Source organism: Camelina sativa, chromosome 3, assembly GCF_000633955.1.
Source record: "Camelina sativa cultivar DH55 chromosome 3, Cs, whole genome shotgun sequence".
NCBI lineage: Eukaryota > Viridiplantae > Streptophyta > Magnoliopsida > Brassicales > Brassicaceae > Camelina > Camelina sativa.
This window is the reverse complement of record NC_025687.1, coordinates 11,742,249-11,761,288: the sequence shown is the minus strand read 5'-3', so window position 1 is coordinate 11,761,288 and position 19,040 is coordinate 11,742,249. Positions and strand designations below refer to the sequence as shown.

Genomic DNA, 19,040 nt, shown 5'->3' with positions numbered 1-19,040 from the left:
CCTTTAATAAGATTGAAAAACCATCCATGTAAACCTTTGATTAGTTTTAAAGCGGTGAATACAAGAAGCAAATCGAGAACACGCACCACAAACTTCTTCTTTCCCTTGGAGTTGTTGCAGAATCAGACGGGGTGGCCATGATCACGCATGCGTTTTCTAAACACCAGTCTCAAGTAAGAATTCGAGCGCAAAAACTGACAACTAGAAAATTCGGACGAAACAATGGTCTTAAAAGGAAATACCAAATATATAAGTAGGTCAATCGGCGGTAAATAAATTAATAATTCGGTTCGGTTCACTTTCATTACAAACTATATGTTCGAATGTTGATGTATTTTTTTCTAAAATTTACTACGTTTTTACTTTAATTTATTACACATCTATGATCTATTATAAACCCTATATGGAGACAAAGGAAACTCGCCAATGTTCTTTAGAGAAGATGATAAATAAGATAAGAATGAAGTAGCATTCCAATAGAAAAAAAAAATATAAATTTGAAGATAGTATCCGAAATTTTGAAATATAAATCTTATTACTATTAGAAAGTCATGAAAAAAAAAAATCTTCCTAGATTTAGTTGTAAATTCAGTTGTCAAATTTTGGTTATTTAATTAATTAGGAAATATTGTCATAGTAAATTAGCAAACGTCATTTTATTATTTCGTGATGTTGAAATCGACAATGACACATGGGACGCATCACTAAGACACTAACGATAGGTAATAAAAAGAATACAAACCAAAGAGCATTCTGGATTTACAAAAGAAAGCAAGAAAAGCTCTTGATTAAGGTTTTCTATAAACCAAATTAAAATACTATAGAAGAAAGAGAGAGAGAGAGTCACAACCCTACAAAGATTAAAAGGTGGGCAAAGAAAGAGACGCTCTAACTTGGCTTTAATATCTCATATAACAAATGAGCGTCCATGTCATGATGATCATCCGAGATGATTTCACCTAAACCTTCAAAGCCACGGCAGCGATGGTAGCTAGTAAGATGATCGTCGTGGTTCGGACGGAGAGCTCTTCTCCACCGTTGGGATCACCGCCACCTAAACCGCTGGTGCTGCTTGCCGGTCCCATAGTATTTCCAGGAAATGCTAACGAAGACGAAGTCGGCCTATCATTGGTAGGTGTGCTGGTTGTTGAATTGCCGGTGGAGTTGCCTGTGGTTGGATTTGTAATGCCTGGAGTTCCGGCGGTTGAATTACCGGTGGATGTATTTCCGGTTGTGGGGGTTCCGTTGGAGCTGCAAAAGAATGTTCTCTTATAAACACACTTGAATCATCATCACAATCTCTAAAAATGTTTTAAAAATTTGGTAAATACGTAGTATACTAATACACAAGTTATTGAACTAATCAACGACTAGAATAATCAGAGAGCTCATTACTGATGTAAAGAAAACACTAAGCAAACGATCAAGAATTATAAAAAAAAAAAACTAATCTAAGCTATAAGGCAGGCAAGGTGAAGTGAAACATACCTGGAACTAGATAAACAGCTTGAAGTAGCTGCAAGAACAGAGTAAAGAAAGAATCAGCAAAAATATTTATACACATTTGAGATGAAAAGAAGTTGTGGTTTCAATTAATGGAAGATATATTTACTGGAAGGAGGAGAAGTGGAGATGACGGCGGCGCCGTTAAAGTCACAGGTGGCGCCGGTTGGAGCTTTCTTCTGGTAGTAGCTGTTAACGGCGACGTCACAATGGTTCTTGATGGTGTTTGGTTGATAACAAGCTCCGGTCGTCTGAATCTGAGTACAGTCAGCACCTCCTCCACACGCGAAGTCTATCACCTTCTGAAGCTCAGGCTCGCTCGCGTCCTTGCATACACATACCGCCGCGTCTGTACAGAACATAGATATCGGATCAGAATAGACAAGAGATAGGATCTAACAGAAGAGAAATGTGAAAAACTGAAGAAGATGTGTTAAAGATTAGCATTACAAGGTAAACGTTACCAAGAGGATATATAAATTAGAACCTTACTTGAATAGGTAAACATGAAAGAGAGAAGAAACAGAGGAAGCAAAAGAGCCATGACAACTCAAAACTGATCGAACTTGTTTAGCCCTAACAGTACCACGAATGTGAGTTTGCGTGTTTGTTTGAGAGAGAGAGAGAGAGAGAGAGAGAGAGAGAGAGATGTTGATACGATGATGGAGCTTAATGTTTATGATATTTCTCGGGTACTAATAGGCACAGTATACCCTCGAGCCTAAGTTAAGAAAAGTTATGATAATAATGTGTGATGACTTGTAAATGTTTGATTTTGAGTACTCAAAGCAATGTGGGTCTGGAGAGAAACAAACAGAGAAGGTGGAAAGCATGCTTGTCGTCTAGTCAATGTGTGATAGGTCGGTTGACGCACATAATATCGTAGTGGGACTTTATGTGAGGAAAACTAGCTTTGTTATTTACTAATTTGTCACCTCAATTTACGTACATCTGCTGCATTCTCTTTACTTTTTTTTTCTAGGATTTAGATAGAGTGCAGCTTTCCCCAAAGACAACAAAAGATGCATCATGCATGCACACGTTTGCAAAGTAAAAACTGTTGTAAATGTTATTAAACATTATAAGATATAAACTATAAAAGATATGTTTAAAGTTATAAAGTAGTTTGATTTCTGAAGCACTAACCGATGAAAAGTAATGGAGAAAAACAGGAAAAAGAACACAACAATTGGAAATAGTATTACTCTTTGGCAAAAACTTAAGTGTTAAGTACTTTTCTAAGGCAAAGCGGCTAAGCGAGGGATCCATGTGCAGGGAAAAACTTTGCATCCGTATTACAACACGTGTGATTGTGTCACAAGTCACAAAGTCGCACTAATCATCCGAGAATTCAAATTGTTGACGATAAGACGACCAAAATTAGCTATAAACGTTACCTCTAACGTACGGAATTAATGACCTTTTTTTTTGGCAATCATTTATTTTTAAACTTTAGACCGGTAATTTGAAGAGTATTTTTAGTAAATATAAGTTCAAACATAAATACAAGTTACGGTAAATACACTTTAAATTAAAGTATGAAAAATATAAGAAATTAAAGTATAAATACAATTTTAAATTAAAAATAACCTTGTCATTGAAAAGAATTAAACGAAAGGTTCAACGCCTTCCATGTCCACATCTTGGGTTGTGGCCGCGTGGTGTCGATTTGGTTAGAGACGCATGATGATGAATTGATGATATATAAATTTATAATGTTGACATGGTTGGTGAATTTCGTTCACGTCATAGATATAATGATATATGCTTGTATGCTAGATTCAGTGGACAAAAAAAATGACATCTTTCGTATGAGAGTTTTTTTTTGTTGTAAAATGTGAATTTCATTAAAATGAAAGCTCTGTAGTGAAAGGTCTATCCCCTCTGATTTCGTATGAGAGTTATGCATGTAAAGTTCAATAAAAGTTTTTTTTTTTCGTTCTGCCGTCTGCGTGATATATAAAAAAGGTTATAAAGTCTAAACACATATTGTATTGTACATATCATACATGCACCATGAAATGAGATTCCGTTGAGAGATATCATGCGGAAGAACGATACGTCACAACTCGACTATGGGATTTTCGCTTGTTCTCTCAAATTCCTACGGTCAATCTTTTTCACTGTTCGTGATACGTTGTTAACTAAGAATCACATTTCTAGCTTCTCTTTCACTCTGAAGATAGAGTCCACCTCTTAATATAGCCGATGAAGTGCCTTTGTTGAACCGAGAAATCCACGAATAATGTGCTGCACAGAGAGCAAACTTCCCTTAATTCTCATCATTCCTATTCAAATGAACCTTTCATGCTGCGTATGAAACTCATCACCAACCATTAGTGAAAGATTATCTCGCAACACTTTCCATTAAAAGTTAAATTTGACAATGAAATATACATCCTCAACTTATGAAAAATCAAGCATTTAAAAATTAAAAACAACATAACAAATCAATGTCACAAATCAAATGTCACAATATTATTACGTGTGTGTTTTGAGAAAAAGGTGTGGGCTGTATATATTAATGGGCCGGGCATTATACTAAAAGGCCTAAACATGTTCCGAGAGTCAAAAGACAACTCCTGAAAAAATGACATCATCTTTGTGGGATAATCTCTGAAATGCCACTGATGTCATCGAGGAACAGATCGTCACGACCGGGAAACTCACTCATCTGAACTCAGAAAACCCTAAAACACACACAGATAAACCCCTTTTTCCCCCAGAGCTCAAAAAAAGAAAGAAAAAAAGAACAGATCTTTCCAACAATGGCGTCTCATCTCTTTACCCGATCCCGTTTCTCTCTCCTCAAAACCCTTAAACCCTATCCTACTTCAACCATCAGAGCCATTTCCGGTACACCATTCCTCTCTCAAGATCCTCAGCTCGCAACCGAAACAACAACAGATCACGAAACACCAAACCACCAATCAAACTCAACCCCTCTTCCACCTAACCCAGCAACGGGGAGCCCTCTTTACCAAGAGAATTGGCGTAACCCGATCCCGAACACTCCTTCCTTCAACCAGTCTCTCGTTCCATTAGGATTTCTAAACCAGGCCCCTGCTGCTCGAATCAGAGCTCTCTCCGAGACGCTTGACATGATCTCTCTTCTGAACATGTTTGCTGATTGGACCGCCTCGCAGCGTTGGTCCGATATGAAACAGCTTTTCGAGTTTTGGGTTCGATCGCTTGACAAGAATGGGAAGCCGAACAAGCCTGATGTTAACCTATACAATCATTACCTTCGTGCTAATTTGATGATGGGTGCTTCGGCTGCAGACATGCTCGATCTTGTTGCGCCAATGGAAGAGTTCTCTGTTGCTCCCAATACTGCGTCTTATAATCTTGTCTTGAAGGCTATGTACCAGTCTAGAGAGACCGATGCTGCCATGAAGCTACTTGAACGGTTAGATCCTCTGACTTTGATAAAGACTAGTACTTTATTTTCAGAAATGAGCACTGCTGTTGATATTACTGTCGAGTTAGTGAGTGAGATTTGTTACCTATTATGTTATATATTGTTGTTTCTATGCGGAGATAGCTTAGAACTAGTGCAAAAGATCAGAAATTTACATGATTGAACAACGGTAGTAGGTTCTGATACCAAAGGGTTATCTCTGATAGCTGTCACTGATATTGGTGTAATGCTAATGTTGATTTTTTTTTGAATAAGAATGTATCATGACTTGATGTAATTACGTCAGGATGCTCCTGTTGGGGAAGGAGTCTCTTCCGGATGATGAATCATATGATTTGGTTATTGGAATGCATTTTGGATCTGGGAAGAATGACGAAGCCATGAAAATTATGGACTTGGCACTCAAATCTGGTTATATGTTATCCACCACAGTCTTTACTGAATGTGTCCGTAGTTGTGTAGCCAGAGGTAGGACAGATACACTGGTCTCCATCATCGAAAGGTGCAAGGTAAAGACGAGTTTTTTTGTTATCTTTGGTCTGTCATCTGAAGCTTTTGCCGTCCCCTTTTATTAATTATATATTATCCTTATTGCGTAGGCTGTTGATCGGAACAAGTCCCTTTGCCCTAGCTGGATACTGTGTAATTATATTGCAGAAGTTGCAATTCAAGAGGATAATAGCAAGTTAGCATTTTATGCGTTTGAGTTTATGTTCAAGTGGATCACTAGAGGCGAAATGGCTAGGCCCTCGGTTATTCTTTCTGTTGATGAAGGGTTGGTAGTAGCTGGTCTTGCAACTGCTGCTAGGACTTGTAGTTCATCTTTAGTGGAAGGATCATGGACGATTCTGAAACAGAGTCTGCGTGGGAGGAAGGCAGCTAACCCTGCATCTTACATTGCAAAGATAAATGCCTATGCATCGTTGGGGAATCTGCAAAAAGCTTTCACTACACTTCATGAACTTGAATCCGCTTATGCAGACTCTGAAAAAGAAGTTGTGGAGGAAATGCTTTCACCTTTTACATCCTTATACCCGCTAGTTGTCGCGTGCTCTAAGAAAGGTTTTGAGACTTTGGATGAGGTATACCTCGACTCTTTCTAAGGGTAATTATTCTACATATTCTCAGTTATCTTCGTAACAAGAAGTAATTTAGGGTCATTGCATTTAATTAATAGAACCTGTTTATCGAAGTCGAGCATCATGTTCATGCATTTTCTGAATGGTTTGGGACTAAGCAGATATAATGTTTAGCTTATCTGACCTTGCACTGTGTCACATAATCCCACCAGGTATACTTCCAGTTGGAAAGTTTGAGTAAAGGTGATACTCCATATAAGTCTGTTGCTGCTCTAAACTGTATAATTCTTGGCTGCGCAAACACATGGGATCTGGATCGTGCTTATCAGACGTTTGAGGCAATAAGTGCTTCCTTTGGACTGACTCCTAATATCGATTCATACAATGCGTTACTATATGCATTTGGAAAAGTCAAGAAGGTAGTGTTTCGATTTCAACTCACTCTCTAGTATTATCTTTTCATGAATGAACAATTAGGCCTAACGACTCTAGCCTGTTTTGCCTTGCAGACTTTTGAGGCCACCAATGTATTCGAGCATCTGGTTAGCATAGGTGTTAAACCTGATTCCAGGACGTATTCACTGCTGGTTGATGCTCATCTCATTAACCGGGATCCCAAATCAGCTCTGACAGTCGTTGATGACATGGTAAACAAGACATAACAAACAAAACCTAACCACACTATGAGATAATGATGTGTGTTTTGCTTACTTGGCCCTGAGAAACTAATACATGTTACAATTATACAGATCAAGGCTGGATTTGAACCCTCCAGGGAGACATTGAAAAAGCTCAGAAGGCGATGTGTGAGGGAAATGGACCATGAAAACAATGATCAAGTGGAGGAATTGGCCAAGAAGTTTCAGATCAGGATGGGAACAGAGAACCGCAGGAACATGCTGTTCAACATTGACTACTCCAGGGGCCGAGCACTAAACAACTGAAATCCAAAATGAATCTCTCTCTATATATAATAAGAGTGTTTCTCTCTCTCATATCAGCATTTTTATACTTTTATGGTATCCTCAAATTTGTTTATTTAAACCAAAATTTCCCATTAACTAAATTAGGATTCACATTTGTATTATTTTTAGAGTTTAATGTTACTACTTCCGGTGGATGTCCACGTCAGCATATATGTTGTCAAAATGAATTCACAAAAACAAGGCCTTGAAGATTGAAGATGGGCCGGCCTAGATAAGAGATCCAACAAGCTCTGCTGTATGATACTACTATACACACAAACAGCATTTGAGAAGCTTCCACCGGATTTTTGGGATCAAAGCCACGAAACCCTAAAAAAAAAATGGGTGGAAGAACGGACGAAAGTGGCGGAGGGAAAGCAAAAGAGGAAGAGCAAGACGGCATGTCCGTACACTCTCCCTGCAAAGCTTTACCTTCCTCCGCCTCCTCTCTCTCCAAGGTCAGTCATCTCTCTCTTCTTTCTCTCCACCACCATTTTATTCATTATACGCTCTGAGGTTTTTTAAAGGTTCCTCTTTTATTGGATTGCTTCTACAGGAGCAGTCAGAGGTTGAATTAGAGCTGAAGTTATTAGAAGCTCTTGAAATCTATCCTCCTGTTAAACTCAAAGGCAAGTTTCACAATTCAAATCTTGATCCTTTTTGCTACTTTTCTTTCATGGTAGTGATCAGAAACCGTAGTAATAACCCTTTAACAAAAAGGCTAATCATTTCAATGTCTCTTGTTCTTGGACATTGATCAGTTCTTTGATTTCTACTAATGGGATTATCTATGATGGTGTGTGCAGGGATACATCGCCACTTTGTTCTTTATGGTCTGATGGAGTATCTCGGAAGAAGGTTTGGTTTTTTTACAGAGTCTGTTTCATACTTTCAATCAAATGAAGCTCTGATCCTTATTGATTTGAGTCTTTCTATCGAACTATTCCTGTCCATAGCTTTGACCGACAGTTCACAGCGGATGAGGTTCTTCAGCTACTTGATCGTTTCTACAACATCGACATGCTGGTGAGTAATAAGCATGATTAGAGTGTCTCATAGCTGTAGGTTTTCACTTCATGGCTTTGTTTGGAGTTGTGCTAATGGTTTTAATCTGTTACCTCTGTGGGTTTCAGAAATCAGACGATGAGGACATGGACATTCTGAATCATGAAGAAGATTTTACCTTGCCTCAGAGTTTCTTTGATAAGGAAGAACCATGACAGAGCAAGAAGAAGAGATTTTTGTTTCATTTATCTTCTTCTCCCATCTTTTTGTATATGGTTAGGTTTGTCCTCAGCTCTTATGCTAAGGTTTTTATTCTTCTTCTGAATACTGCAGTTTGAATGTCCATAAAACCATCATCAATAATGATCATTACTCTGTCCCAAGAGTTTAATAAATCTTAACAAGCTTTTTGTTTTGCGGACTTCTGTGTTTGTTTGTTCAGTTGGCTAATCTTTAGTATATACACTTGATTGATCTGTATATTGGAAATGTTTAACGGCAGAAGCATATCTGATCAAATCATAATATAATTGCATACCATAAAATATTGATGACATGAAAATTGACGACAAAATTAAGAAGAAAAGAAATACAAAAAAAAAAAAAAAGAAACATTGTAGGATTGAATTCAATTGTCTCTGATCCCATCTTCCTGATGAAACCAAGCTATGGAATTTAAAGGAATTTGCCTCCCCCTTCTGGGCATTGAATCTAATCTCATTCAACTTCCAAGCCCTTTGATCAGTTCTGAAACAANTTCAAATCTTGATCCTTTTTGCTACTTTTCTTTCATGGTAGTGATCAGAAACCGTAGTAATAACCCTTTAACAAAAAGGCTAATCATTTCAATGTCTCTTGTTCTTGGACATTGATCAGTTCTTTGATTTCTACTAATGGGATTATCTATGATGGTGTGTGCAGGGATACATCGCCACTTTGTTCTTTATGGTCTGATGGAGTATCTCGGAAGAAGGTTTGGTTTTTTTACAGAGTCTGTTTCATACTTTCAATCAAATGAAGCTCTGATCCTTATTGATTTGAGTCTTTCTATCGAACTATTCCTGTCCATAGCTTTGACCGACAGTTCACAGCGGATGAGGTTCTTCAGCTACTTGATCGTTTCTACAACATCGACATGCTGGTGAGTAATAAGCATGATTAGAGTGTCTCATAGCTGTAGGTTTTCACTTCATGGCTTTGTTTGGAGTTGTGCTAATGGTTTTAATCTGTTACCTCTGTGGGTTTCAGAAATCAGACGATGAGGACATGGACATTCTGAATCATGAAGAAGATTTTACCTTGCCTCAGAGTTTCTTTGATAAGGAAGAACCATGACAGAGCAAGAAGAAGAGATTTTTGTTTCATTTATCTTCTTCTCCCATCTTTTTGTATATGGTTAGGTTTGTCCTCAGCTCTTATGCTAAGGTTTTTATTCTTCTTCTGAATACTGCAGTTTGAATGTCCATAAAACCATCATCAATAATGATCATTACTCTGTCCCAAGAGTTTAATAAATCTTAACAAGCTTTTTGTTTTGCGGACTTCTGTGTTTGTTTGTTCAGTTGGCTAATCTTTAGTATATACACTTGATTGATCTGTATATTGGAAATGTTTAACGGCAGAAGCATATCTGATCAAATCATAATATAATTGCATACCATAAAATATTGATGACATGAAAATTGACGACAAAATTAAGAAGAAAAGAAATACAAAAAAAAAAAAAAAAAAACATTGTAGGATTGAATTCAATTGTCTCTGATCCCATCTTCCTGATGAAACCAAGCTATGGAATTTAAAGGAATTTGCCTCCCCCTTCTGGGCATTGAATCTAATCTCATTCAACTTCCAAGCCCTTTGATCAGTTCTGAAACAAACAAACAACCAAAACAACATTGAGCTTTTGACCCCAGAAGGACAATTCATACACTTCATTTTAAGGTGAGTTACCTCAGTGGCGTCGGCAGGTTTAGCCTGTTCTTGCTTGGGTTCGTCAGTCTTGATGTTGTCTTCTCCTGAAAACATAACAAAATCATTGCTTAAGCTCAAACATTTCGAGACATCATGTGTGTTGTGTGACTTTCAGACAGACCTCCATCTTCAGGAAGATCAGAAGTCCAGAGGGTGAGGTTGTCTCTGAGGAGCTGCATGATCAAAGTGCTGTCCTTGTACGACTCCTCGCTTAGAGTATCTAACTCCGCAATCGCCTCATCGAAGGCTTGCTTAGCCAAATGGCAAGCTCTGCAACATTTTTCTATAAACCATATCACAACAAAGTTGACACTTGATTGTATATGTATTTAATTGATGTTCTAGATTGAGACCTTTCAGGAGAGTTCATGATCTCATAGTAGAAAACAGAGAAGTTAAGAGCAAGGCCAAGACGAATCGGATGGGTCGAAGGAAGCTCAGTGCTTGCAGCTTGTGTTGCAGCCTAATCAAGATAAATGCATCAGACAAAAGTTCTCATAATATACAAGTGTCTGAGAGAAAAACATATTCAACATATAAAATACCTCATAGCCTTTGAGCGACTGTTCAGCAGCTTCCTTCCTCTCTTGCTCGGTCTTAAACTCAGCCAAGTAACGGTAATAATCTCCTTTCCTACAAATTTCCAGATACAAAAATTTAGTTTCACTTGCAGATGATGATGATGAAGCAAGAAAGAAAGAAGAGTGCATGTTTTTGTAATGTTTATCACATCTTGTAGTAGAAGACGGTGGCTTCCCCTGAGGTAGCGTGAGGGATAAGATGCTGATCAATGATGTTGAGAATGTCTTGACAAATGTTGGCGAGCTCATCTTCTACCTTTTGGCGATAACCCTTGATGTGTTTCACGTTCGACTCATTGCCTTTGGACTCTTCCTTCTGCTCGATCGACGACATTATCCTCCACGAAGCTCTTCTCGCCCCGATCACGTTCTTGTAACCAACCGACAACAGATTCCTCTCTTCCACCGTCAGCTCGCTGTTCACTCTCGCCACTTTCTTCATCGTCTCCACCATCTCTGTCCATTATTACATTACATCAAACCCTCAATTTTTCCAGAGATATATGAATATAAAAAATCGACATAATACAAAAAAAAAGACATTTCGTTACCGTCGTATCGCTCGGCTTGCTCGGAGAGCTTAGCCATATAGACAAAAGTCTCTCTCTCTTTGTCGGATCCTGAAGATGACATTTTTTTCCAATGATCTTGATATCTCGGTTCGTTTTGTATTGTATTCCTAGGCGGAGATATATAGATAAATCAATACAAATAAAATTTGATTTCGGAAGAGATGGGGAGGGAAAGAGAGAAATATAAAAAGAGAGTACTGAAGATGATTCGCAAATGGCGGAAGAAGACTAAATCTCAACCTTGAGATCCCAAGCTCGCCTCTCTGTGTCTCCCGCAATTCCTGGGTTTTTCTTCGCTGTTCCTCCTAACTAACTTAACGACCTTTTTGCTTTCGTCACGACACCGTTTTGCCTTATTTCATATATATGCCTTTACTAGCGAATGTGTTCATCGGTGGGGATGTAGCTCAAATGGTAGAGCGCTCGCTTTGCATGCGAGAGGCACGGGGTTCGATCCCCCGCATCTCCATTTTTTTTTCATTCCTTTTTTTTTACACACGCAAAATTCACCCTAGTTTAGGTTTTAGTCCAATCTATTTCTTCTACATTCGCCGGAAAACATTATGGCTATCGCCGTCGTTTCTTCTCGGAGGATGATGATAAACATCAGAAACCCAATTCGACGATTCTTCACCGAGTTAACTCAACCGAGTTCCATCACACCGATAAACCAAGACCATCTCCTCCGAGTCTGTACAATCCTCTACCAGCAACAACACTCTCCTGATTCACGTCTCGTCACGAAGCTCTCCTCCACGAAATTTCAACTAACTCACGAGTTCTTCCTCCAAGTCTGCAACAATTTCCCACTCTCGTGGCGTCCGGTACACCGTTTCTTCCTCTATTCTCAAACCCACCACCCTGATTTCTCACACACCTCCACCACCTCTAACAAGATGCTCGGAATCATCGGGAAATCGAGAAACATGGATCTTTTCTGGGAATTAGCTCAAGAGACTGGAGAAAGTGGATTGGTTAACGATAAGACGTTTCGGATCGTGTTGAAAACGCTTGCTTCTGCTCGTGAGTTGAATAAATGTGTAAGCTTTTTCCATCTGATGAACGGGTTTGGTTATTTGTATAACGTGGGAACGATGAACAGGGGAGTGGAGACTCTGTGTAAAGAGAAGCTTGTTGAAGAAGCTAAGTTTGTTGTTAATAAGCTGAAGGAGTTTATCAAACCTGATGAGGTTACTTATAGGACGATGATACAAGGGTTTTGTGATGTTGGTGATTTGATTGAAGCTGCTAAGCTTTGGAATTTGATGATGGATGAAGGGTTTGAGGTTGATGTTGAAGCTGGTAAAAAGATTATGGAGACTTTTTTGAAGCAAAACCAGTTCGATGAAGCTTCTAAGGTCTTTTACGTGATGGTTTCCAAGAGAGGTGGTGATTTGGATGTGTCTTTCTACAGGGTTATGATTGGTAGGTTGTGTAACAATGGTAGGATTGATCTGGCACTTAAGTTGTTGGAGGAAATGCGTGAGAGAGGTGTTCAGGTGGATAACTTAACTTGGGGGGATATCATTTATGGTCTATTGGTTAAACGAAGGGTTGCAGAGGCGTATAAGATGGTGGAAGGGATTGAGAATCCGGATATAAGTATCTATCATGCGTTGATTAAAGGGAATGTGAAGATTAAACGTGCAAGTGAGGCGACTGAAGTTTTCAGGAAGATGATACAGAGAGGGTGCGAGCCGATAATGCATACGTATCTTATGTTGCTGCAAGGACATTTGGGGAGAAGAGGAAGGAAAGGACCAGACCCGTTAGTGAATTTCGATACGATATTCGTTGGAGGTATGATCAAGGCAGGGAAACGGTTGGAAGCAACGAAGTATGTTGAGAGAACGTTGAAGAGAGGGCTTGAAGTTCCTAGATTTGATTACAGCAAGTTCTTGCAATGTTATTCTAATGAGGAAGGTGTTGTTATGTTTGAAGAGATGTCCAAGAAACTTAGAGAAGTGAGCTTGTTTGATTTGGCTGATATATTCCAGAGGTATGGAGAGAAGATGAGTACAAGAGAGAGAAGGAGAGATAGATAAATTTATGAAGTCATATATACATACGCAATATTCTGATATTGTAAATACAAATTTGAAGTTTCTTGTTTGTTTGGAAACCAATGGTTGTCTCAAACAAGCAGACAAAGAGAGAAAATGTTAAAACTGATTTTAGAAAGGAATGGTGATAAAACTAACAAATCAACGAAAGTAAACATTTGTAAAAGATCTCAGAAAAAGTAACTTACATCTACTTCATTGTAAAGGACTTAATGAAATAAATTTACACGTGAAGGAATCCTTGTTGAGTAACCGGGCTTATCATCCCCATATATTCATGTAGAGGTGATAAACAACACGTTTGATAAATGCGTTGTCACTGCTACGTCTCTTGCGTTCTGTTCTGTAATTGCATCGATGAAAAAGTTGAAGATGCCGACTGCAGCAGAGAGTCTGTTACGTTCTCGCCAAATGGAGTAAATGGTGGTCTGAGAGAGGAGACGAAGAACGTATAACCATATCAAGGGAGTTGAATCTTTGTGAGCACAGACTTTGCAAAGTTAATCAATTAAACCAGTCTCGTGACAACTTTTCGATTATAAGCTTGCAGTCTAACAATCACGAAGCAAAGACATCTCTTGCAAAGAGTAAAACGCATAAAAAATAAAAGAGAGGAAAGTTATGTTTATGTATGTAAGTAATGTAACCAATATCAAGACATTATATATATATATATATATATATATATATATATAACATCGACTAACACTAACAGAAACGAAAAATCAACAACTTGAATAACACTAGAATCTTAAGGAATTTAAAAGAATTGATTATAAAAGTACTTTTAATCCAATAACGGTCTGCAACTTTGGCTAGCAACAAGACTTTCCACATAAGAGGATCATAAACTCTGTTTCTTCTGCATTGATTTAAACAAATGTGGCACTAGATGTAAAAACGTTATTTCTTTTTAATTCAAACTGAACATTTTATTCAAAACAAAAATAACACTGGAATTGAACTTCATATACCTAGGGAGCCAACACATTCGTTTTAGACTCCAGCTTATGTTTCAGCAACAAAATCACACAGTCTTTCTCGTCCAGTACTTTTTCCGTTGTGTCAGCAAAGGTCTTAAATGCGTCTCTCACCTCCGCAAATTTTACCTTAAATGCGTCCAACTCCCCCAGCAATTCATTTTCCGGTTTATTTCTTTCCAATTTTTGCCTTTTTCCTCTGCTATCCCCAGGCATCTGCATTCATTCCAAAATAAATAAGAATCATAATTCATAAGGCAAAGATAATAAGCACCATCTAGTGAAAGCAAGAATGGTTTGGTTATGTATCAAACGACCAACTAGCTTTACCTCCTGTTGAGTTGAACTATTTTCCAAACCATTCTGATTCTTTCTTTCAGTTTCAGCCTCTATTTGTTTCAAGGGTGTTGCCGTTATGATCAGGGACGGGGTCACAACTGAAACAGATTCTTTTGCTGGGAAAACAATGACATCTGACATTACATATCATTATATATATATGTGTGATGCAGAAATTAAACACAGGGAGTTAAGGAAGATCAAATTACCTATTGATGTTAAAACTGGAGGAGTTTTATCACTCATCATCATGACAGCATCAGCTCCCTTCTTTCCTGAATCTCCAGTGGCCTATTACCATGTAACACAATTTATGTGAAACAACAAATCAAAGACATGAGGAAAACAGACAACACTAGTTAATTAGTGTCTAACATACAGTGACTGTCATGCCAATGTCCTCAGGATTCTGGGAATTTCTTAGATGCTCTGTGGCCACTTTAGGAGTCAATGCACCTTCGAACCCTTTCTCTTCAGGACTGACTTCAACTCCACAATCCTTCATTATCGTCGTCGTCGTCGTTTGCTGCTCCATCTCCGGAAAAGCAAAAATACACTCTTGAGACATTTAGATAGATAGATAGAGAGAGAGAGAGAGAGAGAGAGAGAGAGAGAGAGAGAGAGAGTTGTAATCACCAAAAATGGTCGAGAGTATATATAATAAAATGAGAAGAGAGGCTCGGTTTTTATAGCAACCACATTTACTACGTGAGCAATAATGACAATGGCATGGGTCAAGGAGCAAACGATTGAATAATTTGAATTTGAATTTGAAGCATATTAACGTATATAAATTCTCCTGGAGCATATTACGTATAGTAATGCCATATATCAGTTTCAATTTGAAGAGGGCAATTGTGACTCGGGTCGTTCATATGTTCGGATCGTGGTTTATATATATATATATATATATATATATATATATATATATATTTTTTTTTTTAATTATTATAGTTCCTATTGACTATTGTTATTTTATAAATAAAATATAAAAAGTTTACATGGTTTATATATATATATGTATATATATATATATATTTAATTAATATAGTTCCTATTGACTATTGTTATTTTATAAATAAAATATAAAAAATTTACATGGTTTATATATATTTTAAAAACTCAATTGAAATGAAAAAAAAAAATCACTTCCGAAATATTTCTCTAAATTATTTGAATTTAAATTTTGATAGCACCTATTATTTACAATTTTGAATTTTGACAGCACCAAGTTAAAATCTCAAATTTTTAATCGGACTCAATCACTAACTCATAGTGATTGTAATCAAATCATATCCCATGGATCACTCCTTAATAGTTATCACCAAAGTGAGATAAGAAGAGAGTGTGTGAGCGTTTGAAATGAGATGAAGAATCCTTGCTTTTATTGCCAAAGTTTTCCATGCACGTACATGTAATCAAAAGGAGAATAAGACATTAATGAGTATATATCAATTCTCAAGTTAATGTGTCAATCACAAATTATTCGTGTCAATCACTATTGATTAAATAGTCGTTACACAAATTCAAAACTATTGACTCGAAATTTGTACTTAGAATCTCAGAATTGCGTATGTCTTGTGACTTCATAAATGTGTCAATCACTATTGAATATTGATTGTGTCGTTACACAAATTACTCGGAAAATTTGTATTTACAATATCAGAATTGCGTATGTCTGTGACTTCATAAATGTGTGTCAATCACTATTGATTGTGTCGTTACACAAATTCAAATTCAAACTTAGAAAGTGAGCTTGTTTGATTTGGCTGACATATTCACAGACATACGCAAATTCTGATATATGTTGTAAATACAAATTTGAAGTTTCTTGTTTGTTTGGAAAGCAATGGTTGCCTCACACAAGCAGGCAAAGAGAGAAAAGGTCCAACTGATTTTAGAAAGAAATGGTGACATTGTTTATGAAATAAAACTAACAAATCAACGAAAGTAAAAGAAATCATATAAGATTATATGGGTAAAATCAAATCATGAATTGTCTCTCTGACAACAACCTAAAACTCTCTAGGTAATCCGAAAAAACTATAGCGTTTATAAAACGACTTATGAACTCATCACTGTATGCGGAAACGTCATTCTTAATCTTTTTTAAACTATTCTTGTCGGGATTGTAATAGGTGACATAAAAATCACCATAATAGCGCCATGATGGTGCGAAGATAAACTCACCCGTATGAGTAGCGCCTCTGACGCGTAAGCGTTGCTTAATTTCGATACCAAAAGTTATTTTCCTCAGCGGTTCATGTTTTTCACCATCCAGATCCACAACCCACACATCAAATGTAGATGCTGTGACTTCAGTAGCTATGGCTAGTTTCCCCTTTTAGTTCATCAAAGTGTCACTATCTAGACTTGGTGTTTGAATCTCTCCAGGTAAACTAGTAAAAAGATTCAGACGGTCAGCCCTCAGTTCAAATCTCATTATGCTCAGTTGCGACATACCTTGCCCCGTTTTAGCAACATAATACACAACACCATCTATGCACACACCGTTAGACCAAGGACGGTGATCAGGAATGCTACAATCCAGCATTTTCCATGGCTTTTTTCCTCCCAATGTGAACACTTGATGGTGAGATGATGGGTCTTGTTGATGGTCATCACGTCTTTCCGTCATGGACAAGACTTTGTATTGATCACTAACTGGATCATACCCGAAAAAACTTTTTACGATCTTGTCCCTTCCCCTTCTTCTGACTCTTGGTAAAGATATGAAACTACCAGTGCTGGGGTTAGCTACTACATGCTCTTGACCATATCCAATGCTTATCAATCCATTAGCATGATTATAATAGTACCCTAACTTATCAGGACATAGGGACGGCCATGTACTCAAACGTGATAGAAACGACGACGACGTTGATGATGAGAAAGACGACAAGAAGAAGTGCAATTTTTTGCGGTTAGCGATGTGAAGGGGCCGGTCGAAAGCGATTAGGGTACAAGGCTGCCACGGAAATGATGTGAAGAAACTTCGACTGCGGATAGTTGTTGCACATGACTTGGATAGTGTGAGACACCTACCTACAGTTTTTAAAGGCAACCGCCTAAATATCTCGATCACTAGGTCCGGAGGGAGTTGATCAAACTTGTTTTCCTCTTGAAGATTCTTCACGATTTTGGTCTTTTTGCTGCGTGTTATCATGGTCGATCAATCGCTCTAATTCTTTCGAAACCCTAAAAAAGCAGATCTTCTTATTTATACATACGAATATACGATAGAGATTCTAATCAGCAATATACGGTTATAAATGTAGGAGATATTTTAGGTAACTCCATAATTAACTAAATAACCTTACACACAGTTGTTACATAATCCTTTATCTTATAATTCACAAGTCACTTGTCCAATCAGAATAAGCCACATCAGTATATTTTGGCATTTTTAATTTTTTTAAAAACAACTTCTCCAAAAATAACTAAACACAATCTGGGATAAAAAAAACATTTGTACATAAATAAATGTTACAGATTTTTCGGGACAGAAAAAAAAAAACCAACGTGATCTAAAACCGGGTCATAAAAAATACATGGACTCTTAATGGGTTTATTATTTACGAACCCATTAACCCAAATATTTTAAACCCTATAACAATTAAAAACTACTTTCTTTTTCCTCCATCTTCATCCTTTGATCGACAAATACAAAAAAAAAAAGAGCATAGATCCCTAATTTTACTCCACTAACAACTCCACGTTCTTGGTGGTTTCATCTTTTTTTTTTTTTCACTGAATAATTATATGAATTGGGGTTAATATGAGTTTCTTACAAAAAAGGATCAACGGCAATCAACCCAGCTAACTAGTTAAATCTAATCTGAGATTCTAGCCATATCATCTACAAAAAATTTGTAAAGCCAACATGGGAATCCAGTTGCTACATAAGATTGGCGACGATCCTCTCTTGTTACGCTCTTTGCAATAAAATGAGCACCAAGATTTGCATTCCAATCTTACAAAAAAACTTTATAAACCAAGATATTCCCCAAGACTGCTTCTAAGGACCTAGAATAGAACAATAAAGAGGGCCAGGCTTTTGGTCGCTGAAGAGCTCCAATTAGATCTTTGTCTTCTGAAGCGAATATGATCTTACTGGTCTTGTGACTGATCATGCTCTCAATAGACCAAATCCAACTTTGAAGACAAGCATCCAATTCCGAATGAATCATAGAAAAAGATTTTCTGCTATGCAACAGAACTTCCCCACTATCATTCCTCAAAACCCATGCCGCTCCACTAACATTGTGTTTTTTATCCCAAGAAGATGCAAAGTTACATTTTAACCATCCTAAGGGAGGAGGCGACCAGAGCTTTTTTACCTGGATAAGGTTTTGGCGTGCAGCTTCTGTCTCACGCTCCTTCAGAGATTGAGCATGGAACCATTCCTGGACATTCTCTCTGATTTTTTTGATTGTGTCAGGTGCTCTAAATCTTCTGCCTTCAATGCAGAGCAAGTTTCTGTTTTTCCATAATTGCCATAATATCCGACCTGCAGTTTGCTGTCTTTGCTCACAAGAATCAAGTAGTACAGGTTCTGGTA

At 37.5% G+C, this 19,040-nt stretch overlaps 7 protein-coding genes, 1 non-coding gene and 1 pseudogene across 9 annotated transcripts; 5 read left to right on the top strand and 4 right to left on the bottom strand.

The window, feature by feature from the left end:
* On the bottom strand, positions 632-2,181 carry LOC104776639 (carbohydrate-binding X8 domain-containing protein-like). Its single transcript, XM_010500737.2, has 4 exons — positions 1,996-2,181; positions 1,613-1,852; positions 1,489-1,516; positions 632-1,251 (listed from the first exon to the last, which is right to left on the bottom strand). Exons 1-4 carry the CDS (start codon positions 2,045-2,047, stop codon positions 960-962), a joined length of 612 nt encoding a protein of 203 aa, XP_010499039.1. The 5' UTR covers positions 2,048-2,181; the 3' UTR covers positions 632-959.
* On the top strand, positions 4,119-7,137 carry LOC109124550 (pentatricopeptide repeat-containing protein At1g26460, mitochondrial-like). The gene is made up of 6 exons (XM_010500736.2): positions 4,119-4,912; positions 5,211-5,433; positions 5,524-6,006; positions 6,216-6,422; positions 6,513-6,650; positions 6,753-7,137. The coding sequence occupies exons 1-6, from the start codon at positions 4,272-4,274 to the stop codon at positions 6,945-6,947; spliced, it is 1,887 nt and encodes a 628-aa protein (XP_010499038.1). The 5' UTR covers positions 4,119-4,271; the 3' UTR covers positions 6,948-7,137.
* On the top strand, positions 7,252-8,396 carry LOC104776637. The gene is made up of 5 exons (XM_010500735.2): positions 7,252-7,426; positions 7,525-7,597; positions 7,775-7,826; positions 7,925-7,994; positions 8,102-8,396. Exons 1-5 carry the CDS (start codon positions 7,310-7,312, stop codon positions 8,186-8,188), a joined length of 399 nt encoding a protein of 132 aa, XP_010499037.1. The 5' UTR covers positions 7,252-7,309; the 3' UTR covers positions 8,189-8,396.
* On the top strand, positions 8,847-9,516 carry LOC104776635. The gene is made up of 3 exons (XM_010500731.1): positions 8,847-8,946; positions 9,045-9,114; positions 9,222-9,516. Exons 1-3 carry the CDS (start codon positions 8,867-8,869, stop codon positions 9,306-9,308), a joined length of 237 nt encoding a protein of 78 aa, XP_010499033.1. The 5' UTR covers positions 8,847-8,866; the 3' UTR covers positions 9,309-9,516.
* Positions 9,664-11,226, bottom strand: LOC104776636 (14-3-3-like protein GF14 iota). Its single transcript, XM_010500732.1, has 7 exons — positions 11,077-11,226; positions 10,675-10,981; positions 10,490-10,577; positions 10,298-10,407; positions 10,066-10,214; positions 9,924-9,988; positions 9,664-9,840 (listed from the first exon to the last, which is right to left on the bottom strand). The coding sequence occupies exons 1-7, from the start codon at positions 11,156-11,158 to the stop codon at positions 9,835-9,837; spliced, it is 807 nt and encodes a 268-aa protein (XP_010499034.1). The 5' UTR covers positions 11,159-11,226; the 3' UTR covers positions 9,664-9,834.
* TRNAA-UGC lies at positions 11,494-11,566 on the top strand. Its single transcript has one exon. It is a non-coding gene; the product is annotated as a tRNA-Ala (tRNA).
* Positions 11,603-13,748, top strand: LOC104776631 (putative pentatricopeptide repeat-containing protein At1g26500). Its single transcript, XM_010500728.2, has one exon. The coding sequence runs from the start codon at positions 11,661-11,663 to the stop codon at positions 13,140-13,142; it is 1,482 nt and encodes a 493-aa protein (XP_010499030.1). The 5' UTR covers positions 11,603-11,660; the 3' UTR covers positions 13,143-13,748.
* Positions 13,153-17,645, bottom strand: LOC104776634 (annotated as a pseudogene).
* Positions 13,869-15,087, bottom strand: LOC104776632 (DUF724 domain-containing protein 3-like). Of its 2 annotated transcripts, none has more exons than XM_019243656.1 (4): positions 14,859-15,087; positions 14,689-14,770; positions 14,471-14,613; positions 13,869-14,356 (listed from the first exon to the last, which is right to left on the bottom strand). In XM_019243656.1, the coding sequence occupies exons 1-4, from the start codon at positions 15,045-15,047 to the stop codon at positions 14,135-14,137; spliced, it is 636 nt and encodes a 211-aa protein (XP_019099201.1). In that variant the 5' UTR covers positions 15,048-15,087; the 3' UTR covers positions 13,869-14,134. The 2 variants fall into 2 exon arrangements, with proteins under 2 accessions (XP_019099201.1, XP_010499032.1); XM_010500730.2 differs by having other exon boundaries at positions 14,471-14,595.

Coding starts and splice junctions, on each gene's coding strand:
- LOC104776637 (XM_010500735.2), top strand. CDS start 7,310: ATGGGTGGAAGAACGGACGAAAGTGGCGGAGGGAAAGCAAAAGAGGAA. Junction 7,827..7,924: donor ATGGAGTATCTCGGAAGAAG/GTTTGGTTTTTT, acceptor TCCTGTCCATAG/CTTTGACCGACAGTTCACAG. Junction 7,995..8,101: donor TCTACAACATCGACATGCTG/GTGAGTAATAAG, acceptor TGTGGGTTTCAG/AAATCAGACGATGAGGACAT.
- LOC109124550 (XM_010500736.2), top strand. CDS start 4,272: ATGGCGTCTCATCTCTTTACCCGATCCCGTTTCTCTCTCCTCAAAACC. Junction 5,434..5,523: donor CCATCATCGAAAGGTGCAAG/GTAAAGACGAGT, acceptor CTTATTGCGTAG/GCTGTTGATCGGAACAAGTC. Junction 6,651..6,752: donor TGACAGTCGTTGATGACATG/GTAAACAAGACA, acceptor ACAATTATACAG/ATCAAGGCTGGATTTGAACC.
- LOC104776639 (XM_010500737.2), bottom strand. CDS start 2,047: ATGGCTCTTTTGCTTCCTCTGTTTCTTCTCTCTTTCATGTTTACCTAT. Junction 1,853..1,995: donor TTTCATGTTTACCTATTCAA/GTAAGGTTCTAA, acceptor TGTTCTGTACAG/ACGCGGCGGTATGTGTATGC. Junction 1,517..1,612: donor CTCCACTTCTCCTCCTTCCA/GTAAATATATCT, acceptor CTGTTCTTGCAG/CTACTTCAAGCTGTTTATCT.
- LOC104776636 (XM_010500732.1), bottom strand. CDS start 11,158: ATGTCATCTTCAGGATCCGACAAAGAGAGAGAGACTTTTGTCTATATG. Junction 10,578..10,674: donor ACCGTCTTCTACTACAAGAT/GTGATAAACATT, acceptor GGAAATTTGTAG/GAAAGGAGATTATTACCGTT. Junction 9,989..10,065: donor TGATCTTCCTGAAGATGGAG/GTCTGTCTGAAA, acceptor TTATGTTTTCAG/GAGAAGACAACATCAAGACT.
- LOC104776635 (XM_010500731.1), top strand. CDS start 8,867: ATGGGATTATCTATGATGGTGTGTGCAGGGATACATCGCCACTTTGTT. Junction 8,947..9,044: donor ATGGAGTATCTCGGAAGAAG/GTTTGGTTTTTT, acceptor TCCTGTCCATAG/CTTTGACCGACAGTTCACAG. Junction 9,115..9,221: donor TCTACAACATCGACATGCTG/GTGAGTAATAAG, acceptor TGTGGGTTTCAG/AAATCAGACGATGAGGACAT.
- LOC104776631 (XM_010500728.2), top strand. CDS start 11,661: ATGGCTATCGCCGTCGTTTCTTCTCGGAGGATGATGATAAACATCAGA.
- LOC104776632 (XM_019243656.1), bottom strand. CDS start 15,047: ATGTCTCAAGAGTGTATTTTTGCTTTTCCGGAGATGGAGCAGCAAACG. Junction 14,771..14,858: donor ACATTGGCATGACAGTCACT/GTATGTTAGACA, acceptor ACATGGTAATAG/GCCACTGGAGATTCAGGAAA. Junction 14,357..14,470: donor ATAGTTCAACTCAACAGGAG/GTAAAGCTAGTT, acceptor GAATGAATGCAG/ATGCCTGGGGATAGCAGAGG.